The 24,487-nt window shown below is 43.4% G+C and overlaps 3 protein-coding genes across 3 annotated transcripts; all 3 read right to left on the bottom strand.

The window, feature by feature from the left end:
• Positions 1–2,970: 2,970 nt before the first annotated feature.
• On the bottom strand, positions 2,971–6,429 carry LOC110981489 (mu-type opioid receptor-like). The gene has a single exon (XM_022239092.2). The coding sequence runs from the start codon at positions 6,427–6,429 to the stop codon at positions 5,455–5,457; it is 975 nt and encodes a 324-aa protein (XP_022094784.2). The 3' UTR covers positions 2,971–5,454.
• Positions 6,430–12,235: 5,806 nt separating this feature from the next.
• On the bottom strand, positions 12,236–13,204 carry LOC110981490 (galanin receptor type 1-like). The gene has a single exon (XM_022239093.2). The coding sequence runs from the start codon at positions 13,202–13,204 to the stop codon at positions 12,236–12,238; it is 969 nt and encodes a 322-aa protein (XP_022094785.1).
• A 2,440-nt stretch (positions 13,205–15,644) lies between these two features.
• ccdc83 (coiled-coil domain containing 83) lies at positions 15,645–24,462 on the bottom strand. Its single transcript, XM_022239119.2, has 11 exons — positions 24,346–24,462; positions 23,710–23,841; positions 22,835–22,919; positions 22,330–22,498; positions 21,401–21,568; positions 20,541–20,632; positions 20,002–20,070; positions 19,256–19,377; positions 18,636–18,763; positions 17,782–17,945; positions 15,645–17,083 (listed from the first exon to the last, which is right to left on the bottom strand). The coding sequence occupies exons 2-11, from the start codon at positions 23,820–23,822 to the stop codon at positions 16,913–16,915; spliced, it is 1,281 nt and encodes a 426-aa protein (XP_022094811.2). The 5' UTR covers positions 23,823–23,841; positions 24,346–24,462; the 3' UTR covers positions 15,645–16,912.
• Positions 24,463–24,487: the final 25 nt, after the last annotated feature.

The following is a 24,487-nucleotide window of genomic DNA, read 5'->3' on the forward strand; positions in this document are numbered from 1 at the left end:
GAATGCCAGTGACTCCCAAGGTCGTTGACACTGCCAAACCTACATCTCTATTTGGAGGGTACTCTGCTGTCAAATTGTTCGCTGCATTGTAGTCAAATTGACCTGCTGGTCAATAATTAATTAGAGAATAGAAAAAGTAAAATAAGTTATAGCCCAGTCATGCACATCTTTGGAAAGTAAAGTCTAAAGTTAGTATTTCTCCTCACAGTTAAAAAAGTCAACTAGAACGGCAAAGCCACCATGGCTCGCTGCTTGTTATGGATTTGAATTTCTTTACTGTAATAACATGAAAGAAAGAGACATCCAAGTATATTATACAAATATGGTGACTAAATTAAACAAGAAAATACTAATCAAGCTTTGTCAAATTTGTTTACTAGATTGGTTGACATACGACTGCAATACAGATGTGTAAGATACTTTATCAACCTTAGCAATAAAATTCATTGTACTACCCTAGTTAGTGCTGTGTGTAGACTGTGTGTTGAAAGGTGCCTGTCGTTTAAAGGTAAATCACCATTTCCTACTCCGGCCACTCCCCATCATCCTATCCATCTCCTACTCCACCCCCTCCCCGTCATCCTATCCATCTCCTACTCTGTCCCCTCCCCATCATCCCATCCATCTCCTATGCTGCCCCCCTCCCCATCATCCCATCCATTTCCTACTCCGCCCACTCCCCATCATCCTATCCATCTCCTACTCCGCCCACTCCCCATCATCCTATCCATCTCCTACTCTACCCCTCCCCATCATCCCATCCATCTCCTACTCCACCCCCTCCCCATCATCCCATCCATCTCCCCATCATCCTATCCATCTCCTACTCCGCCCCCTCCCCATCATCCTATCCATCTCCTACTCCACCTCCTCCCCATCATCCTATCCATCTCCTACTCACCCCCTCCCCATCATCTTATCCATCTCCTACTCCACCCCCTCCCCATCATCCCATCCATCTCCCCATCATCCTATCCATCTCCTACTCCGCCCCCTCCCCATCATCCTATCCATCTCCTACTCCACCCCCTCCCCATCATCCTATCCATCTCCTACTCCACCCCCTCCCCATCATCCTATCCATCTCCTACTCTGCCCCCTCCCCATCATCCTATCCATCTCCTACTCTGCCCCCTCCCCATCATCCTATCCATCTCCTACTCCACCCCCTCCCCATCATCCTATCCATCTCCTACTCCACCCCCTCCCCATCATCCTACCCATCTCCTACTCTTCCCCTCCCCATCATCCTATCCATCTCCTACTCTTCCCCCTCCCCATCATCCTATCCATCTCCTACTCTTCCCCCTCCCCATCATCCTATCCATCTCCTACTCCACCCCTCCCCATCATCCTATCCATCTCCTACTCTGCCCCCTCCCCATCATCCTATCCATCTCCTACTCTGCCCCCTCCCCATCATCCTATCCATCTCCTACTCTGCCCCCTCCCCATCATCCTATCCATCTCCTACTCTTCCCCCTCCCCATCATCCTATCCATCTCCTACTCCACCCCTCCCCATCATCCTATCCATCTCCTACTCCACCCCCTCCCCATCATCCTATCCATCTCCTACTCTGCCCCCTCCCCATCATCCTATCCATCTCCTACTCTTCCCCCTCCCCATCATCCTATCCATCTCCTACTCCACCCCTCCCCATCATCCCATCCATCTCCTACTCCACCCCCTCCCCATCATCCCATCCATCTCCCCATCATCCTATCCATCTCCTACTCCGCCCCATCATCCTATCCATCTCCTACTCCACCCGCTCCCCATCATCCCATCCATCTCCCCATCATCCTATCCATCTCCTACTCCACCCCCTCCAAATCATCCTACCCGTCTCCTACTCCACCCCCTCCCCATCATCCTATCCATCTCCCCATCATCCTATCCATCTCCTACTCCACCCCCTCCAAATCATCCTACCCGTCTCCTACCCTGCCCTCCCTCCATCATCCCATCCATCTCCTACTTCACCCCTCCCCATCATCCCATCCATCTCCTACTCTGCCCCCTCCCCATCATCCTATCCATCTCCTACTCCACCCCTTCCCCATCATCCTGTCCATCTCCTACTCCACCCCTCCCCATCATCCTATCCATCTCCTACTCTGCCCCCTCCCCATCATCCTACCCATCTCCTACTCCACCCCCTCCCCATCATCCCATCCATCTCCCCATCATCCTATCCATCTCGTACTCTGCCCCTCCCCATCATCCTATCCATCTCCTACTCCACCCCTCCCCATCATCCTATCCATCTCCTACTCCACCCCCTCCCCATCATCCCATCCATCTCCCCATCATCCTATCCATTTCCTACTCCACCCCTCCCCATCATCCTATCCATCTCCTACTCCACCCCCTCCCCATCATCCCATCCATCTCCCCATCATCCTATCTATCTCGTACTCTGCCCCTCCCCATCATCCTATCCATCTCCTACTCCACCCCCCTCCCCATCATCCTATCCATCTCCTACTCCACCCCTCCCCATCATCCTATCCATCTCCTACTCCGCCCCCTCCCCATCATCCTATCCATCTCCTACTCCGCCCCCTCCCCATCATCCTATCCATCTCGTACTCTGCCCCTCCCCATCATCCTATCCATCTCCTACTCCACCCCTCCCCATCATCCTATCCATCTCCTACTCCGCCCCCTCCCCATCATCCTATCCATCTCCTACTCCGCCCCCTCCCCATCATCCTATCCATCTCCTACTCCACCCCCTCCCCATCATCCCATCCATCTCCCCATCATCCTATCCATCTCCTACTCCACCCCCTCCCCATCATCCTACCCATCTCCTACCCTGCCTTCCCTCCATCATCCCATCCATCTCCCCATCATCCTATCCATCTCCTACTCCACCCCCTCCCCATCATCCTACCCATCTCCTACCCTGCCCTCCCTCCATCATCCAATCCATCTCCTACTTCACCCCTCCCCATCATCCTATCCATCTCCTCTGCCCCCTCCCCATCATTCCCTTCACTTCTTACTCTGGTTGTCCCATCATCCCACTTATCCAGCCCAACCATTACGCCAACCTTATCCAGCATTTCATCCACATTCTACATACTTGTACCTTGTCCCCATAAGCCTCCTCCTACAGGTACCCCCAACAAACATCCTAATCTGTTACTTGGAGTCCCCCCCCCACATCCCTTACATTTTCCTCACATGCTGTACTTGTACATTTGTGTGGGTCTAAACACTGTCAATACACACATGTACATGTACATCACAGGAGTGCTCAGTAACAGGTACGTATGTACTGTATGTACTACAGGGTTAGTATTCAATACAACTCAAAACGTTAACATCCAACTTTTATAATTTTTTCATTAAATTCATTAATTTCGTTAATGCCATATGAAACTATTTAAATACAGATGGAATTCCAAGAGGGAGCAAACAAACACTCAGTGGCACATTTTAAAACCTGTGGACCTGCAAAGGAGGATGGACGGACAGAAGACGGAAATCGCATTTGCTTCGCAGCTCTCCAAAAATGAGTACATGTACATCATCAAAGTTGACATTTTGTGAGTTTGAATGCTTGCCCATTTTGACATAATTCTCGCCAAAGCATTCGCAAAATATCACTTTTCAAATCATTAAAGCATTAAAGCAGTGCTTTTTCGGGGAAACCTTGGTTTCACAATCCAAATTCTTAGAGAGAATTGAACACTTGTTTTAAGACGAGTGGCAAAGAAAAATCAATACACAGATTTCAGAGAAGCACTGACTAGAAATGCAAGAAGACTTACCAGTTGATGTACGCAGGACTTACACCTCAGTAAAGATAGATGGTTTGTCCTGACAACTGAATATCCCTCAAACCATCGGCACCCAATTTTCGTGTAAGAAATTTAAAGATGTCTGAATTTCACATGTGTGTTTAGGTTTCTAAGGTAAGTCCGTGCATGTATCATAAGAGGAGCGTCTATGGATGCATCGGTCAGATTGTGTTCTGCTGTCGATGTGTGCTTTGGTTGTGGTGTGACAAGTGATACGGAAAATTGCCGAGTCAACAAAGTTATGACTCGGGAAGAGTTGGCCGTTATTAGCTGCTGCTTAATGAGGCAGTGTTGACAGTATTTGTGAGCTCGAGAATCACCATGGAAACCGCAATTAAGACTTGCAATTGCGGACTGTCTGTTCCGTGGATGATGACCTGACCATATCATTTCTGGCTAAAACTGAAAAGCCTGAATGAACATTGCCTATAGTTTGAGTAAAAAAGGGAAAAGCTTGTCATTAAGTACGGGTGGATTTTATGAAGGTAATTAGAAGGACTTTTTCTGTGTTTGCACTAAAATTGTCCAGAATTATGGTTTGGTTAGCTATTAAGCCAGAAATCGAAGTTTACTTGGCCAACACGGTACATGGCCTGATGTAGCACTGTACCCTCAGAGTGTTGCAAGGTATTATTACGTTGTGGTAAGAAATGCACAAATATCTTGCCGATGAATCTCGAGTGTGAGTATTTATGGTATTTTGCTGTATTTGGGAAGTTGACTGTGGACAATATATTGTTAAGTTTATTTGGATTTCCTTGGAAATTAATGAAGTATAGAATGTTATTGTAGTTTGAATGTGGTGCAAAAAGATTCACCGTACATTTATACATGCACGCTGTAAAGTGATGTTCATTCCATTTGATATAAACGCCACCTGACTTCTCTGCTGCCGTTACTTTGTTAACCAGTTAAAACTTAGTTTCACTCTTAATCAGTACTGACAGAGTGCAAACAAAATGATCCCGCGGAATACTAAAAGGAATGAGTTTTATTTTGGGTCTAATCAATTACGCACGTAAATATATATAAAGGCAGGCGGATGTCTTGTTCAGTCTACAGTAACATTTTCCCATTGTTAACTCTAACAGAGCCCAGTTATTTTGGACCATCTCGCTGCGTGGCAGGTCCATCTCCCTCTCGAAGAACTCGGTTGTCGCGTTCCTGATTTCTTTTAAACTCGGCATGCCTGTAAAGACACTCTGTGTTAGTCCAGTTGTGAAGTTCAACTTCGTGCATTCCCTTCGTGCATTGAGCACGGCAGAGGAAAGCCCACATTTTGGGCTGACCTGTCTCAGGAAAATGGGCACTGCACGAGAAATGGTGGTGTCATCAGGATAAGAAAATGGTACTATATATTTCTAGGGAATTAGTTCATTTACCTCTTGATAAAGCTTGTAAGAAGTGCTCAATGTAACCTTCAACCTAAATCGTGGCCATCAAAGTTTACATTGAGAAACCGTTTGCCCCTCCCCGCGCGAAGAACATATTTGCCCCCGTTACTCAGTGCTAATCCACCATTGTTTACCTAAACATACCAGATGACTAGAACAAAACTCTCTTGTTAATTATCTAACACTGTTTATGCCAGCAGCCTGGGTTTCTTCTCAAAGCTATATTTTTTAACAAAACTTATCAACTATCCCATTGGAATGGCATTATCTTGAATGTTTACTCTGTGCAGCCTTGTCAGACACCGGGGAAGCATCGCCTCCCTCACGCCTCGTTGAAACTCCTTGTACCTGAAAGCGTAGATTATCGGATTGATCACAGAGTTAAAGACAAGGAGAATGGAGTACAGCTGGTTGACTATATTTGACACACCGCTGCCAGGCGTGTCAAAAAACAGCAGAAATATATTTGACAGGGTCACAGTGACCCAGACAATAATGTAAACGACCGCCACCGTCAGCAAGACGAGGGACACCTTTCGCTGAGCACGGTTCAAATCCTCCGCATGGCCGGCGTTAGCCCCTCGGTGCTGGCGTGCACTGCGGTGCAGGTTGATCATAATCCGGCCGTAACAGTAGAAGAGACTTAACATTGGCAAGGTGTACACAGCCGTTAAGAAAACATAGAGTGCTGTAACTGTGTTCTTGCGGAGAGTGAGATCTTGCAAGCACCCTTCCGAGTACGCAGTGGTATTTGGCAAGAATATGTGAATCGAGGCGAGCGGTGCCGACAGCAGCCATATTCCAGCTATCACCAGCTGAACCCTCCGACTCGATAAGTATCGCGGATAGTGCAGCGGGTGCACAATTGCTATGTACCTCTCAAAAGTAACCAACACCATGGACGCGATCGACACGTTCACCATGAACCAAACAAGGAGTAGGTTCTTAAACAACACACAAAGGAGTGGGTCTTCTATCTCGTTTGGGGACTGAATAAAATGTTCCTGGAACGCTAGAAAAGTGGCACACACCAGCAGGTCAGCCAGGGCGAGGTGTGCAATCAGGTAGTTGGTGGTGGTATGCATGAACCTGGCCCGTATGATAGTCATGCAGACCAAGGCATTTCCCAGAATGCCAGTGACCACCAGGGTCATTAACACTGCAAAGCCCACAACTCCATTTGGAGGGTATTCTGCTGTCAAATTGTTCGCTGCTGACATTGTGTTAAAATATATCTGTTGGTCAATAAAAAAAAATTGGAGAATAAAAAGAGCAAAACAAAACCAAAGCGGAGTGCTTGGTCGACAATATAAAAATTGAAAAAAAAGGACAAAGGGTGACACCTTCACTTATATTCAGACCATTTCGAAGTGACATTCCTTGAAACATGGTGACAGCTTCTCACGTATGTGTGCTTCGGTGCCGGCAAAGTTATAGCCCAATCATGCTTGTAAAGTCTGAAGTTAGTATGTCTCCTCACAGTAAAAAATGAGTAATCTTCTCACACACAATGACACCCTGCATTTACAAAATTGACATTTTGTGAGTTGTTTTCCCATTTTTGACATAATTCTCTCAAAAGTATTCACAAAACATTGTATTCAAATCATTAAAGCTAAGTTTTAAAAAAGCACAAAAACTTGCAAGCTAATGAGGGTGATAGAAAATAATGTGCATGGATTGATAGAATCGTATCATTTTGTCCTGATTTTGGTAAAACCTAAATCAGTAGCCTAGAAATAGAGTCAGGTACTCACATTAGTAGTTTTTTTTTACTTCTACCTCTGAGACCTGGGTTCAAATCCCACTTACGGTTTTCAGTCACTACCTGACTTTGTGCCTTTCCCCTAAAATACCATTTTATGAATTTTCCTTCCACCTGTGGAACTGAAAGTTTCGTCTTCGTCTCCTTACTGCAGGGTGCCCATGGTCCACAGTGCCTGTGCTCTTTCGAGGAAACCTCGGTTTCACAGTCCAAATGTTTTCAGAGAATTGAACACTTGTTTAAAGCAAGTGGGAAAGAAAAATCAATACCGTCAGAGATTTCAGAGAAGCACTGATTGGAAATGAAAGAAGACTTACCAGTTGGTGTACACAGGACTTACACCTCAGTAAAGTTCGATGCTTTGTCTTGTTGACTGAATATTCCTCGAATCATCAGTATCCAGTCATCGTATACGAAATTTAAAGATGTCTGACTTTTTCCTGTGTGTTTCTAAAGTAAGTACATGCTTGTATCATAAGAGTAGCTTCTATGGGCGCATCAGTCAGTTTGTGTTCTGCAGTTGATGTGTGCTGTATAGGAGTGGTGTGACGATAGGGAAAATTGCTGAGTCATCATCATTACAACTCGAGAAGAGTTGGCCATTATTAGCTGCTGAGTGATGAGGCAGTGTTGGCAGTCTTTGTGAGCTCGAGATTCACCATGGAAACCGCAATTAAGACTTGCAATTCTGACACTCCGTTTAGTGAATGATGACCTGACCATATATTTTTTGGCTAATATTGTAAAGCCTTAATGAACATTGCCGGCAGTTTTAGTTAAAAGGTAATAAAGCTTGTCATCAATTACAGGTGGATTCAGTTACGGTAATTGGAAGACCCAACCACTTCATTTCTTCTTGTGTTGGGCACCTGCCAACTTATTTGAACTTTGTGATCTTTGTTAAGCTGCATGGCCAATTATAGCCAATTTACATCCGTCTGTATTGTTTAATGGGTGAGGTGTTTATATTCGTCAGTAGACCGTAAAAAGTCAGGTTTTTACTCCCCAGTTACCAGTGTTTTGTACTTAAACATTTCATCCAAAATAGTCGCCATTTAAGGGCTCATACAGTTTAACCTTTCTCGGTTGCAGTGCTCGTGAGTACTTTTTCTGTGTCTGCGTCTGTGTCTAAAATTGTCCAGAATTGTGAGTATTATTATTTGGTTGGACAAGTAAGCCAGAAATCAAAGTTTTCTTTGAACATGGGACAGGGCCTGGTGTAGCACTGTAGGCCTAACCTCATAGTGTTGCAGAGTATTGTTAGGTTGTGGTAAGAAATGAACAAATATCTTGCCGATGAATCTCGAGGGTGAGTATTTATGGCATTTTGCTGTATTGGGGAAGTTGATTGAAGCATCTAATCTACTACGTTTATCAAAAAAGTTTTTCAAGCTTTCTTTTCTTTCATTAAAGAGCATCTGAGAAGTCTCTGAACGTCTCCAGGGACAGCTGACCAATCACATCAGCGACCATGCCAGGCACTTTGTAGCCCATCAGCTGCCTCCGTACATACAAGATACCTGTCAAACAAGCCCATTTGGTGAGTACAGGCCTTATGTCCAAGGGGTTATCTTCAGTTTTCATCATTTCTGAACATGAAAAATGACAGTCAACCGTCATTTTTTAACGTATGGGCTACTAAACACATTAATCCAAAACATATCCCAAACAGTATTCAAATTCGGATGAATTTCCCAAACTTTCCTGGTCCATCAAGCACAGGTCCAGTGCCACAAGGAGTCTATTGCTCAGTATGCTGTTCCAAGATCTGGCATGCCCTTCCGGTTAAGTTAATTTCTTGATGATGCTCTGCGTGACCATCTGATTTGTGACCTCCGTAGTGAGTACGTGCCGAACATCTTGTGACGAAAGACAGACTCATCCTCCGAAATCCCTTGATCTTGCAAAATCTCAAGAGACAGCAACCAGAGATCTCTATAACATCAAAGGGGCACTTAACAAGACAGCTCAGTTCAAACGGTGCAACCCTGACCACGATAGAAGACCCCCAACAAACGCCCGACCAAGGTTTGCCAGTTCAAACCTATGTGTGAGCTGTGAGTGCACCGGAAGATGACGCTGAGTTCGTCGGCTGAATATCCAGCAATAGTGATCATACACTTCGTGGCACGAGGGTCTTCGAGATTCACGAGGGTCATCGAAGCATGTCTGAAAAAAACGACTTCGAGCCAATCCAACTGGGGTCCTGCTAGGGCGAAGGGAAGATGTACCTCATGGTGGTACACTAGTATTGCTGATGGATAGCTCTGCATCACCTCCACACGACAACAACCAGATTCGGTGATTATCTTTATACGGGCAACATTCGCTAGATATGGCATTTTACCGCAAGTGGTGAGTATACTGACAACAGTTTTTGGTGTGAATTCGACCAATTCGCTCGTGAGTAAAACTTCCCACACATCACGCATTATATACCTCCCGGGCCAACGGGCTAGCAGAGAAGGCTGTACACATTGCTGAGAGATTGTTGAGTCAAGATCCTCCAGTCCAAGCGCTTATGATGTACTGGTCTACACCTTTACCAGCCTTGGTCGTACCCAGGCAGGTCTTCTAATGGGAAGAGAGATACGCACAACGCTTCCAAGCCTATCTCACATTTTCCAACCCAAGACAATACTTTACGAGAGGCTGAAAGCAGCGAACGACAGAAATAATCAGAAAGGGGGACAACACTTCAAGAAAAGACATTGTGTGAGAGATCTTGGTTCTTTCGTGCCTGGAGACCAGGTCAAGATCCGAACAAAGGACAGTCGGCCCAATAAGAGAGGTTGTACACAGTGCTGGAACTCCACGGTCCTACTTCATCAACATAAGTATCACTGAGTACCGTCGAAACAGACGTCATATTCTCCTCCCCAGGTTATCAAGAAATTTAATGCTTGATGTTGAACCAACAAGCAAGGGGGTGGAGGATCCCAAAGCAGAGGAAACGCAACCAACTCATGTTACCAGAGCACGAGTTTGGTACCAGGACAACATCGTGCCCCGATCTGCCACAAAGTCCAGCCACGACGCAAAATTGGATTCTTGTTTGTAGGCAATCGGCTGCCTCCATTCAGACAAGATGGCAGCCAAGAAAGCCCATACGGTGGGCACATGCCTTTTGGTTACGGGGTCTCCTGTACACTTGAATCAAAAACATATCGCGCACAGTATTCAAATTTGGATAAATTTCCCGGAATTTTTTCTAACAAATAGAAAGAAATTTCCTTATCTATCAATCACAGGTTCCATGCCAACAGGACTCTGCAAAGTAAGACCCACGTACCCTCTTCACACATTTGTGCATAAAGTGCCCAAGTGTGAGGATGTTGGGGATAAAAATAATGAAGATGGAGGTGATGAAGAGGATGAACAGTGAGGAGGACTCAATGACAGATGCCACTAAACAGCAAAATGCAACAAAGACAGAGCAAGCTCGACGAGTTACATTGTCGTTCATCACCCGTTGGCCAGTTCACGATCCAGTCGCATGATGGACAGCTGCAGCACCAAGATAAACTCATCCTTTTGTTCCATTGTCGTGAGTACATTTTGTCTTAGCCCCCTTAAATTAAGCATCCACATCACAGAATGTTGTGGAGGATGCTAAACACTAATTTCTGGCTTCACGCTTGAACATAGCAGGAACTTCTGGGAAGTACGAAAAATACTGATGATAAGGCCAGATAAATACTTCTCATGATTGTAACCTGACGAAAGAATTCAAACTGCAGTTGAAACCCCACACAAACGAAAGCTATACTTTCTCGACCTTGAAAGCCTCAAAACATACCTCTCCTTTCACCCATCTTCCACCTTAACTCCCTCACAAAATCATTTGCAAACCCTTCACCTGTAGAAATCCTGTAAAGAACTGGACTGGCTAGAAAAGCAGGCAACTTGCTCTTCCGGAGGCAGACATCCAGGATCTTTAGGGGTCTTTGCCGAGGGACTACTTGAAGTCTTCAAAGAATAAACAGGATTTAAAGGGATTTTGAAACTGCATATATGTTGAGTCCTGTTCTTAAAAGGTCTAGAAATCTGGACCATCATCCTTAATATATCTAGAACATTTCGTCCTTATCCTTGAAGGATCAACAACTTGGAACCTCATCTCTTGAAAAGTTCGAAAACTTTGGACCACTATCCTGTGAGGTTCTAAATCTTTTAATCATAGTCCAGGCTGAAACTCCCCTTAGTCAGGAAACCTCTGAAGAATGATATGCATCCATATCTGTGCAATCGTTTTTAGTGACATGCACCACAAAATTTACTTTAATTAAGGTTGTTAACAGTCACTCGGATTTTTGAATTATGTTTTGTCACTTCTGACTTACGTTGCACATCTGCTTTGTGATATACTTGCATACATTCAGGAATCTAAAAAAATGAGATTCCAACCACTAACGCTATACATTGTTTTCCATGTCTTATGAAGACACGGCTTCATCAATTTTAATTTCTGTTTACACGTATTTCAATAAATAGACATTATCTACTAACGATATGCCGTGGTTCTTAATTTTGCTTGGATTTCCTTGAAAAAGAGAGGAGAATGTGTCTATTATTGTTCAAAAATGGTGCAAAATGGTTTGTGTTATGCACGCAACTAGTTTGTACATGTATTTCATTTGAAACGAATCCCACCTGACTTCAGTTGACTTTGTTTTTTAACCAGTTAACACTTGGCTGAACTTTGAATCGGACTTTAAAAGTGCAAAATAAAAGTGAAACTTCCTACCCAACGACACTTACCTTGGTTTCAAATGCCATATACATGTAATAAGAAAACAACTATTTGGAGCCTAATAAGTTATTTATTTGGATGTATATACACTGTAGTCAGGTAGATGAGTAATTTACAAAAATTATTTCACCGCCATTTTAACATTGGGCAATTTGTCTTTACCGTAAAAGAAAAATTTGACGATCCTTCCACAAGTACTTTATGAAACTAACAGTCAACTAACCCATCCCTGCTCCCCTTAAAATGAGAGGTGGTGATTTGGGGGGACTTTTTATTACCTTTCCTTCCCAAAACTTATTATAAGCCACCTAACCCCTAACAAAGCATAAAAGGTTCGCGTTAAGAACTTTTTTGCCGCCACCCGCAAAATAAAATGTGGCCCTCTGAAAAATTAGTTCTGGATCCGCCGTTGTTTACACATAAATCATACCAGACGACCAAACTGAAGTGTCTTGCTCATTACCTGAATTCTCAGTAGTAGAAGGCTCGGTTTCAAGACTTTCAAAAACTATCCCATTGCAATGTCATCACCTCTAACGCCTACTCTGTGGAGCCTCGTCAAACATCGCGGAAACATCGCCTCCCTCACGCCTCGTTGAAACTCCTTGTACTTAAAAGCATAGATTATCGGATTGACCACGGAGTTGAAGACCAGGAGAACTGGATACAGGAGTCTGAATATCTCTTGCGTATTGCAGTCAGCTACTTCGTTGAATAGGAGATACAGATTAGAAAAGATGATGGTGAACCAGACAGTGATGTAAACTACCGCAACGATCAGCAAGACGATGGCCACCTTTCGCTGCGCTCGTATCAGGCCCTCGGCGTGGGCTTGGTTGTTATCCTTTCGATATTGGCGCGCTTTCCGGTGCAAGTTGACCATAACCCGGCCGTAACAGTAAAACAGAATCAACATTGGAATGACGTACAAAGCCACGTGGAAGGCATAGGCTGCTTTGAGGGTGTCCAACGGGACAGTCAAATCTTGCAAGCAGCTTCTCATGTCGGCAATAGTCTTAGGCACAAAGATTTGTATCGAGGCGAGGGGTACCGACAGCAGCCATATTCCAGCTATCCCAAGCTTGACTCTCCAATTCGATAAATAGCGCGGGTAGTGCAGCGGGTGCACAATTGCTATGTACCTCTCAGCAGTGACCAACACCATGGAGGCGGTCGACACGCCGACGGCGAGCCAGACTAGGAAATGAGCTTTAAACAGCACGCAAAGGAGTGGGTCATCCAGATTAGATGGGATGAACCTTTTCTGGAACCCGAGGAAAGTCGCACACACCAGCAGGTCAGCCAGGGCGAGGTGTGCAATCAGGTAGTTAGTGGTGGTATGCATGAACTTGGCCCGTAAGATGGTGAAGCAGACCAGAGTGTTACCCAGAATGCCTATGACCTCCAGAGTCATTAGCACTGCAGAGACCACCCCATTCGGGGTGCCCTCAGCCGTTGAATCGTTTGCTGCAGACATTGTGTTAGCGTTAATTACCTGTTGGTTTAAATAGAGAAAAAAACAAAACGAAAAAAATTAGTCGACGGAAAACGGCCAGGAATAAGAATTGTGAACCAAGCTGCAAAATTTGTTATACAGGAATGTTGGTCACTTTTTTAGTCCCAGTCCAAAATGATATTCTGTTACTGAACATTTTAAATGAAAAGTTTAGAGGAGCATGCTTCGTCAAAACGTTTGAAATGTAGTTAGAGTTTGACACATCTTTTATGGTTGGGTCTGCCACACAATGGGATCCAATTCATTTTTGTCCATGTTACAACTGGCGTATGATTGTGTAACTTTCGAAAACATTCTAAATGCTTTTCTTCCCAGCCACCTCTTGAACCGAACATTTCTTCATCTCACTCAAGGGTAGTCATCGAGCCTCATCAGTTCCATAAAGTGTGTCTGTGTTCTTTTGTGGATCCCCGTGTTAATTTATGAACTAAAAAAGTTTGTGAGAAGTGAACATTCAAATGAATGCTGCGAGTGTTAGGAAAGAAAATCATTTTGGCTGAAGAATTGAGAGAAGCAAGTATGACTTGAAATGCAGAATACTTACCAGTCGGTGAACATAGGATTTACAGCTCATTAAAACTAGACGGTTGATATCTTGGCAACTGAATGTTCTTCTAAGCATTAGTATCCAGATTTCATTCGGGAAATTTAAAGATGTCTGAACTCTAGCCATATGCTTAGGTTTCTAGATTAGGTACAGCAGGAGTAGCTTCAATAGATACATCACTCAGGTTTTTGCTCCGATGTCGATGTGCGCAGTGGGGGTGGTTAGACAAAATTAATGACAGGGAAAATTGCTGGTTCTCTATTCTGACAGCTGCGCTTTGATGAGCAGCCAGCCTTTATTAGCCGCAGCTTGGTGAGGCAATGTTGACAATATTTCTGCACTCGGGGTTCACCGTGGAGAACACAATTCAGATTCCGCCTGTCAAGCTGCCTGTTCAGTGAATGATGACATGACCGCATCCTTTGCATCAGCTACAAAGAGAAAAGCCTGCTTGAGTAACAAGAGAAGTACTAAAAGCTTGTCATGATTAATTGACTGTTATACTTAGTGCGTTGATTAGGAGGCCATACCACTTAATTTTTGTGTCGATCTTGTTGGCAGTTTACCGAATACGAGTTTCTGTAAAAACCAATCTCAGGCGGGAATCCTTAATACATGTATGCATTATATGGGCCATTTAGCTATGTGAAGACAAGTTCGTGTTCTATTATTTTTTTTTGTTTCATTTCTCCTAGGTAATTTATATGCAACATTTCACCAAAACTGGAAACTCCATTGGGAGCCTATGAAATTTGAATGGAGCTCTTGCACATGTATGTACTCTCTTGTGTTTCATTTAACCTGATGTTCAATATTTATCGTGCCATTTCGAGAGCATTTTGGTACTATTATGATTTTTGGGCGAACATGCTTTTGTGCAAGATTATTTGCAAAAGAAATTTTTGCGGAAATCTCTTCTCTATTGTCACGGGGGGTACATAAATTTACACTTTTTTGTGCACACGGTGTTATCTTTTTCCATTTATAAAAAACTCAGAAAGGGAAAATTCTTAATTCATCAATCCCTTTAGTATTTTGTTTTGCTTAAAACATGGAGGGGACACTCGACATTGTGTCCCCCGTACCAAATTCGGGGGGGGGCGTGTCCCCCTTGCCCCGGGATTTCCGCCATGTGCATCACATTGTTACTGATGTATAAATAATAACCCTTACGGGGTGTCATCTTTTTTTATTATTGCTTTAACTGTTATTTCATTTATTCATTTTCTGTTGTTTGATTGTCGGTTTTTTGGGGGGGTTCGATTCTGATGAGCCAGGTGAGGGGTTGACCCTCAACCACTGTAAGCCCTCAGGCAGTTTAAATCCCGCAAAGGACACGACTGGCTACAAGTCGACTTTGCCTTCCAGAAGCAGACGACGTCACGGATCGTGTGCCTGTGGGCCAAGGGACTGATTGGAGTCTCCAATGAATAAATGGGGTAAGCTCTCGTCTTTGGAACCTTCCTGGAAGGTTAGTACTTTCCATCTTTATGCCAATTCATACAACTTTTGATCCTTATCCTGAAAGGTTTCACACTTTCCTGAAAAGTTAGGGTCAGGAACTTTTAACCATTCTCCCGGTAAGTTCTAGAACTTCTTAACAGTTCTGGAACGTTTTACTTCGTTCGCACTACTACTAGATCATAAGTGGACGTAGACTGTTCTGAGAATCAAAGGAATGAAGGAATTCTAAAGAATACCACAGCTGTTCCTGTTACAACAGTGACGAGTTTTAGTGACTGTATATGACTTTTACTCATATTTTCGGTATGTAATTAAAAAAATAAGTACAACCAATTTGTCTTAAGTTCAAGCAAATACTTCATACTAAGGTAATATACACCAGAACATTCATGTGATTTATATCATACTTTTAATTTGATTCATACAGTCTGTTCAGATACCATGGACTTCATTTGCACATTGCATACCATGCTGAAATATCCTTGCAGGTATACATTAACGAATATTCAAAAACGGAACTTCAACTTCTGTACACTATACAATGCTTTCCATGAGCATGCATGTGGATTCATGAAGTTTGAATTTATTATAAACACATATTTCAATAAATAGAAATTATCCAATGAAGGTATATTGTGTTTCTTTTTAATTTCAGGGGATTTCTTGCATAAATTGGTGCAATTTAATTTGATCCTTCCCAAATCACTTTCACCTCTATCAGCATTCTGCATATTCAAAGATAATACGTAATAAAAAAAATCAATTCTAAAAGTTTTTTGTTTGGTTTTGTTTGGCAACTTGTCTTTGTTCAACTGTTCAAATTGTCTTACTCTGGTGTACTGCTTGATACAACGCACAAGATTATTTAGACTTCATTTCTATCTAAATCCATCAAAGTCCATCACATTTCGTAGATTTAGGACTTGCCAAATTTCTCCTAATTCCCAGGGCATCTTTTGTCTAACAACTTAAGAGGCATTATCAAGCCTCAATTGAAGTAACAGTTCCTGGGTTGACCTTCCACAATCTTCCAAAACCCATCAAAACTTTGTGGATGGGTTTGATGGAATCAAAGATGAATAAGATAAATGGAACTCCACATGCAGCAAACCAAAAAGAAGATCTTGTTTAAAACAAAACATTCTATTTGAATAGCCCAACGGCTCTGTTTAAATTTCCCTTAACATGTTTTTTCATAATTATAATATGTGTCATAAAATGAAATTAATTTGGATATAATCACATGGACATGCCTCCATGGGCTGCCACTTCTACAGCTTACTTTTGAATCTTAAATCTGACAGTCCATGCCAATACCTTCAAATGAGGCAACAAGTTAAGTTCACAACTTTGACTTCTGGACAATCTTCATGCAATAGGCTAAAATAAAATGGCCTGATTCCTAATTGTAAATAGAGGGAACTTTGGATGTGAATGTTCAGACCTGTCACTCTGTATAGTCCAAAAATGCCCTGGGGCATAGCTACGGTTAGGAACCTTTCATTTTTAACATAGCAAGGCTCTTCTCAACCATGCCAACGTTAAATACAAATTGTCAACAGTAAGCTTCCTGACTCTGGTACCATCCAAACACATTTGTGATTGTAATGTCCTCATACAGAATGAGGACGTGACGTCTTCACACACTGACACCGTACTCACGCGTCGGTCACCGTCTTCAGCATCTCGGGGGTGACAGGCCAGACGTCCGGGGCAGACAGTTTGGCCTCTTCCTCTTCATCCGTGAGTTTCTTGGGCTTGTGCACGGTCATCTTGTGGCCGGTCACTCGCAGGAGTTTGAGTTCTACTGGACCCAGGTTCAAGTAGTCCTGAGACACAACAACAAAGTGTGCCTTGCAGAGTTACAGTCGAGTCAGTAATGAGTCAAGTTGTGAGCCCAGGTCACAAATAACAGGGAACGGCTAATGACAACATATGCCTTAATAGTCTGGATAGCTTCTAAGGTGGATTACTCTGTAAATGACATGTCACGCTTGCAGTCATTCTATGCCAACAGCGCTACCTCAGAAATTCTGCACTATAACCATTTTGACACAGAAGCCTAAACTGGAAATATTTATGTATTCAGCATTGCCAATGTCCTTGTTTTTTCTCGTCAGATATGACATCTCTTTGACGCTCTCACGATGAGATTCTATCTACAAGGTGAATTTTCAGCATGCGGTTTGGTCATCAGGTGAATTCAGTCAGTCTGAAGATATTTTAATCAAAAACACCAAAAGAACTGGAGCACAAGTTTCCACACAGGAGTACGACTATTCAAGGTAGGACATTAATAAATATTGCGAGATACCAAAGCCCTAGCCACAAATACCTGATTTGGACGTGGCTTGGCTTAACTTTCATAGTATTAGGAGCCACTTGCCTCTATGCGACAGCTTTGAGTCCAGATGGACGCATGAAAATGAGAAGCAGCCCAGGCCTGAACTCTCTCACGATCTTCTGTCTGAACTACAGTCATCTTAATATAAAACTGCAGTGCGTAGAGCGAAGCAAATAAACTCACATCAAAGTTTTCGTCTTCGTAATCCAAGTAGTTGTCCAGTTGGTTGACGTCGGCCCAGCTGCCTCCCAGATCTTCCTCCCACTGCTCCTTGACGGCAAGAGAGAACACCTTGGCCTCTACTGCTCTCTGGGTGGCGCTTTTCGGACGCGGTGCTTTTGCTGGACCTACGCATCGAACGAGTATTTCGACAAAGGAAGCAAACAGAGATTACAGTTTAGAAATGGCATATGAGATGGAGACATTAGTTACTTGCTGTGAGAGTCGGGCTTTACGACATTACATCGTTACACTTGATGATACAGTTCTTTGGTGGTAATTTTGGGTCCTCAGGATTTGTTGTTTGTGGGTTGTTTTGTTTTGGCTGTGTTTCCCGAGTCGTCATCGTTTTTTTTGTTGTCGCTGTTGCAGTCACTGTTGTCATATTTTGGTTGACTTTGTTGTCGGTTTGTTTTTGGTTTTAATTATTTTATTTTTCCTCAAATTTTTTATCTGCTTTAAGACAATACTAGGGACCCCATTGGAAATAAGTTGCAAAACTTTCATGGGCTATCCCTGGTATTACCTAATATTTGAGTGCACTGTGCAATTCTTGTTTGTAGCACTTTTTGTAGTTTAAATTATTTGATGCTGTATTTTTACTGTGAGGTAATACCAAATAAATCCAATCCAATCCAGTCAAAGAAAGTAACAATTTGATGTCAGAACTTTAATCCCCTGGATAGATATTTCCACCAAGATTCACTGAAATTATGCAAGGGCTTCGTACAGTGTGGATTGGAATTGGAGTTTTACTTGTAATAATTGCCCTTGCGCCTTTAACTTGATCGTTTGTGCCTGGATTTGGAGAATCTCACCCTGTGTTGCACCCCCAATCGCCAGGGGTTTGTCGGGATTCTCCAGGTCCATCTTGCTCAGGTCCTCTTCCAGTATTCCCCCGTCGTCAATGTCCTCTCCCTCACCAAACTGGGTCAGGTAGAAATTCCTGCAGCCAGAAATCAGGACACTCAAAATTGGACATGCTCGATCATTGACGAGCTACCTTCGAGGGATGACTCAGTTAACTATCTGCTCCGAACAGGAACACGAGAGGGCGTTTTGCCAAGCAACGATAGTTCTTTCCTGGTAGCTCATTGTGAGCCCATCCAGGTTGATGTACGTGTGGCTCAGGACACACTGAACACAACTAATTTCTATTTGAATGTGTGGTCATATCACACTAGGCCTTCTTTCTTGCCAGTGAGGGTGTGCTTAAACTCTGGGCAGACAGTTAAGCGACTATCACTCAAATGATTGATGGTGGGACTCTCTAGTAAGCCATTTGAAGCCACACCCTAGGGCACGGTCGCATCGTTGGTTCTCAATAGCCTTTGAACCAATTCAAAATGGCATTTTAGTGCAATTGGTGAATCAGCAATGGGACGTGCATTTATCCAGCCTCAGTCTGGAGTCTGTGAGCCCCCGTCAGTCGGCCTACCTAGAAATTTTGAGGTCCTGGATGCGGCAGTCAAACAACCTGCTCATGATCTCTAGGTTCTCCTTCTCCAGCACCTCTACTTCCTCCACCAGACGCTCAGCTTCCACCCGATGAAGCTCCGCCTACGAGCGAAACAAAAATATCCCTCTAATTTTTCTGTAAAACGCACCTGTACAAGTGAACCTCAAAGAAGTAACTCCTTTAAGAAGTGAGCATCCCTTCTATTTTATAACACAACTTCCCCCCCACCCAATATGCCCTAAGTGGGGGCATGTGCTTACACACCAACAGGCTCAAGTGTGCATGTACATGTACGTCGATGCACATGTGCTTGCCATCTGAAGGTAGTCGGCGGTCACGAGGTCAGCCGACATCTAAGGTGTTGCATGATACGGCAGGTGTTTTTAATTATTTTGCTGACTAAATTCAAAGTTAATATTCCTTTCAGTTTCGTTTGAATATCTACTTTCTGGATTGGCTCTAGTCGTTGAATTGATCTACTTATACAGTTGCATCCAAACTTATTCACACCCTTTAAAAATGTGGCAGTTTGTTATTTTGTTAAAACATCTGAACTGGACTGGTGGTCCACCCAGGCACACAAAAACAGGTCTTTCCTTCACAAGAGCTCATCTGGGCAAAGATCTAAGCTTTTGGTTGTCAATTTCTATGGTCCTTTGGCTGTAAATTCTACGTTCCCCGAATTTGGAATGGGTATGAATAATTCAGGGCTTATTTGCAGCTACCTCTTTCTTCAACCACTTGTTATCTTTCACTTCTTGCGTGCTCCATTTGTCGAGTGTGGTCATCGCTTTCTGGTGGTGGACAAAGAAACCAATTTACTATTTCAGATCATAACTGGTCCTCGAATTACAAACGCTTTGCGTTGTAAGTCTGAATACATGGAATTCGTAAAGTCCGCAGACAAGACAGTGAGGACATGCAACACAAGGAGATAGACTTCACTTTTCCCACACTCCTCTGCAACTGCACCCAAGGAAACACCTGGTGCCTCATCTCTTTTTCTGCTTATTCTCGCCACAGTCATGCCACTGGACTACTCAATGCTAAATACGATGTAATGTACCAGTCTAGATTGAGGCTATGAGTCGATACTGTTGAAAGTGTTGAAGAAAATTCTTCTCAGAAACTGTGAAACTGGATGGAGACATCGTGCTTGACTTGTGAAATAACAAGGATCTTCCTTGTCAGGAAAAAATAGGACAGTTTGTCAGCTGAAGAATGAGTAAAGCGCCTGGCCTGATTTTGTTTAAATCATTCTTACTTCTGATGCAATGTGCTTCTGTTCCATCAGTCGCTCCTCGGTGGACTTGTGGATTTCATCTTTGGCCACGTTCAGGGTTCTCTCTAGATGAGCTTAGAGATTGGAGAAATGTAAACAGAATGAGAACAAAATACACTATTAAAATTGTGACCATCTCGGCGGACACATGTGACAAGTCTCCCAGTGTAACTTCCTTCACACTGGCCACTGAGAAAACCCTTTCCTTCAAAATCAATGTGTTATTTTCAAAGGGTTTTGTAGGATTGAGGACCACTTCTGTCAGCAAAAAATATGCCACCATTCCTGTCTGAATTGAAGTCACAAGCTAGTCAAATGAAAGGAACTAAGAGCATTCACTTTGTCATTTAACTTGTGAGTGGCCTTGTGACAGGTGGTCTTATGACTGGTCTCGGCACTGGTCTTCTGGCTGATTTGTGAATATTGTCTGATGGCTGGTTCGGTGTCCGGTCTTGTGACTGGTATTGTGTCTGGTCTTGTGACTGCTCTTGTGAATGATCTCGTGCCTGGTCTTATGGCTGGTCTTGTGACTGGTCTTGTGTCTGGTCTTGTGACTGGTCTTATGTCTGGTCTTATGGCTGGTCTTGTGACTGGTCTTGCGTCTGGTCTTATGACCTGTCTTAGGGCTGGCCTTGTGACTGGTCTTGTGAATGATCTTGTGCCTTGTCTTGCAACTGGTCTTATGGCTGGTCTCGTGCCTGGTCTTGTGACTAGTCTTGTGTCTGGTCTTGTGACTGGTCTTGTGACTGGTCTTGTGACTGATCTTGTGTCTGGTCTTGTGACTGGTCTTACTGCTGGTCTTGTGACTGATCTCGTGTCTGGACTACAACACTGCCTGTCACCTTTCATTTCGTCAAAGCTGACTTGCATGTCCAAGAGCTCCTGCTCCAATAACTTGATGTGCTTGGCGTGTTCGTGCTGGCCTTTGTTTCTGTACTCCTGCCACTTGGCCACCGTCACTAGTTCCTCCTCCAGCTCAGCCGCCCGCTGAGCGATCTCCCCCTTCAGGTCTGCAGACCAATTAAACCAGAGTCAAGGCTTTCCTGAGCATGCACCGTGGTCCGCATGGAAGGTATGTATCCATTTGAATGTATATGAGTGAAATATGGCCAATTGATGCGCATACTGAACAGACCGAAGGAGCAACAGAGGGAAAGGGACCTAGGCCTTGTCAGGTGATTTCTTGGAGTACATGTCTGTTTGAGATCAGGTAAGGACAGGAATAGACCTTTTTGCTGTGTGGTCATTTTTGCCAACTGGCGGTCGGCAATCTACTGCTGGCTGTCAGTGCAAAAGAAAGGGAATAAATCACGAGATAAAGAGAAAATTTCCAGTCGTTTTTAGACTCTGAAATATGGGGCAAGTACAAGTGCCGACTGCAGTTAACCACACCTCGACCAACATTGCTTGATGCATTGGACCATCCTGGTAACCATTTGGAACCAGACTCCGGGGTATGGTTGCACCACTGGTTATCAATAGCCGATTGCATTTATCAGTGTGGAGGGAGCCATTCACTTTAAACAAATTGTCTGAGATGTCATTAACCATGAACGTCACAAGAGTTGCAACCAACAACGAAATGTGAGTAATGATGAGATTTATGCCGTGAGTCAACAGGCATCCGAGTGTATGGAACTGTTCGGCATATTGTTATAAAGCAATGGTGGTCTGACTATAGTTTGCACCAAAGCTTGCTCATAACTGGCACCAGAAAAAGTTGGGGCAGTGGACAAAGCAGGGACAGAGGTAGATAAATAAATAAATAAACCTTCGATCTTTTGATCTTCTTCCTTGGCCGCCTTCCATTTATCCTTGAGGGCCTCCTCGACGTGCTCCTTGTTGACGACGGTGACCTGCTCCAGCTCCTTGTCTCTCTCCTTGGCCTGCTTGAGGAGGGTGCTGATGTGGTAGAGCTGCTCCTCCTTGAGACGCTCGTTCTTTGGGAGGAAGAAGATTTTCCAAGATGTGTTGAAATCACTTTGGCAGGTCTGAAGTCACAACTTTACAGGCAATTCATCCGGCTTTCAATTTGTATTCTTTTTCTTGTTTATTTGTCTTTTTTGTTTCGGTGATTTTAAAAATGTAGTGGTGCCAGCGACTAATTTTTTATGTAATAATTTATGATCTATGAACAAAAATTGTATAAAAATAACAAATACAAAATTCTTCCATCTGTTTTACATGTACTATTATTCTTGATGGGGATACTCCATTTGTTTACCAAGATGGATAAAAAGACGAAAACGAAGGACAAATTCTGGAAGGTACTTTACCCTTTCTTTGTGTTTTTGGTTCTTTTCTTCTAGTCCTTTGATTTCGTACATGAATTCCTCCAGCGCTTGCTCCTTGATGTTGATTCTGGATTTAATTTTTGGTAAAATAAATAATAAAGCTCCTACACAGCACCCTTTCACCTGCATATTTAGCAAAACATAATTAGGAAACCTTTAGTTGTTTCTGCTGGACCCGTTAGATGCGGTTGATGTAGGTAACTACAGATATTCTGTGCCAAATTATTCAATACATTTTTTATAACTCAGTCAGGTTTTTTTTATTCAATCAAACTGCGGCAATGAGGCGACACATTTGAAGTATAGAAATTCTCCACAATTGCCGGGGATGGCAGTGAAGCCCAGCATACGTAAAGAAGTCAAATTTTGAGGCTGGATCTCAGAAGTTTATAACAAATTCAAGGCAATTTGGGGTGCTATCAAACAGATCACATTGCATATAAGTCAATCCTGTAAGAAACATCACTCTTCACTTCATCCTTACAAAAGCAGTCTTACCCAACTGTGAATTAGAAATACGAGGTGATGGGCTCATGGGAGAAGGTTCAAAAGGTCATGCCACAAGAGTGGGCAATGCTTGAGTCAGGGTTTCATCTGAGATTTCCAAACTATCCACCTGGCACTTTTTCAATCTATTTGTCAAAATTCCACCCGGTGTGTTTCATACAAGTCCATTTTGCATAGGGGTCTGTCCAAAAACACATCCAAAAGACAGGTGGATGAGTCGCTAGAATCTAGAATCTCAACCGATCACATCATGGCTGGAGCGATCACGTAGAACCTACAGATCAAGTGATCCTGCTGATCGATGGCAGCTATCGGGCAATTACTCTGGTCAACTGATTGTGCCCACTTACTGGTATGCTAGGATGGCTTCTTGGATCGTCATCTGGGGCTCAGAAGACTTCTTCTTCCCTCCTTTCTTCCCGCTCTTCTTGCCACTTTCTTTCTTCTTGCCCTTTTTGCCCATGCTCTCTTGTCACTGCAGACTTAATAAAGTTATAAAAATGGGTCCAGAATAAAATTATTCTTCTTTTTAGTAGGCCTAGGCCTGAATGGTTTGTGCATGCTGGGCACGATACCGCGATCTCCATGACCGGTCACTGTGCTGTTGGTTGACCTGGTGGGAAATCTTCGTTTTCATTGTGTAGGCCTACATGTGTACTCCTACAATCTAATCAACCTATTGCACAGATCAAATGACTCAATTAAGTCCAGTGGGGAAATTGATTATTGCACAGATCAAATGACTCAATTAAGTCCAGTGGGGAAATTATGAGAGTACAACATGGCCAAGATAAGTCCTTTCACACAGTGGAGATTTGTAATGTGTCCGAAAACTGGATCCCGCATTCTATCAGCCCTACGCTGGTGTTCAAGTTCTAGGGCTAGGCTAACCCTTGATTTTTACGGTTCTCCCATCTAATATTCCTTGTACCTCCAGTTTAAAATCAAAGGACTTTTTGGAAGTAGAGGTATAAAGAAGGACTTACCTTTACTTAGTGGCAAAACTTTCTCTCATTTCCATGTTTTTCCCCCAATTTCGAAGATGGCAAGTGTCATGTAGGCCTGTACGATACGGTAGAAAGCTTCTTTGGTTTCCAAGCACCAGTCAAGTTTTTACTAACCTCGTGA

Source organism: Acanthaster planci, linkage group LG15, assembly GCF_054643075.1.
Source record: "Acanthaster planci isolate LZ-2023a linkage group LG15, COTS_SCS, whole genome shotgun sequence".
NCBI lineage: Eukaryota > Metazoa > Echinodermata > Asteroidea > Valvatida > Acanthasteridae > Acanthaster > Acanthaster planci.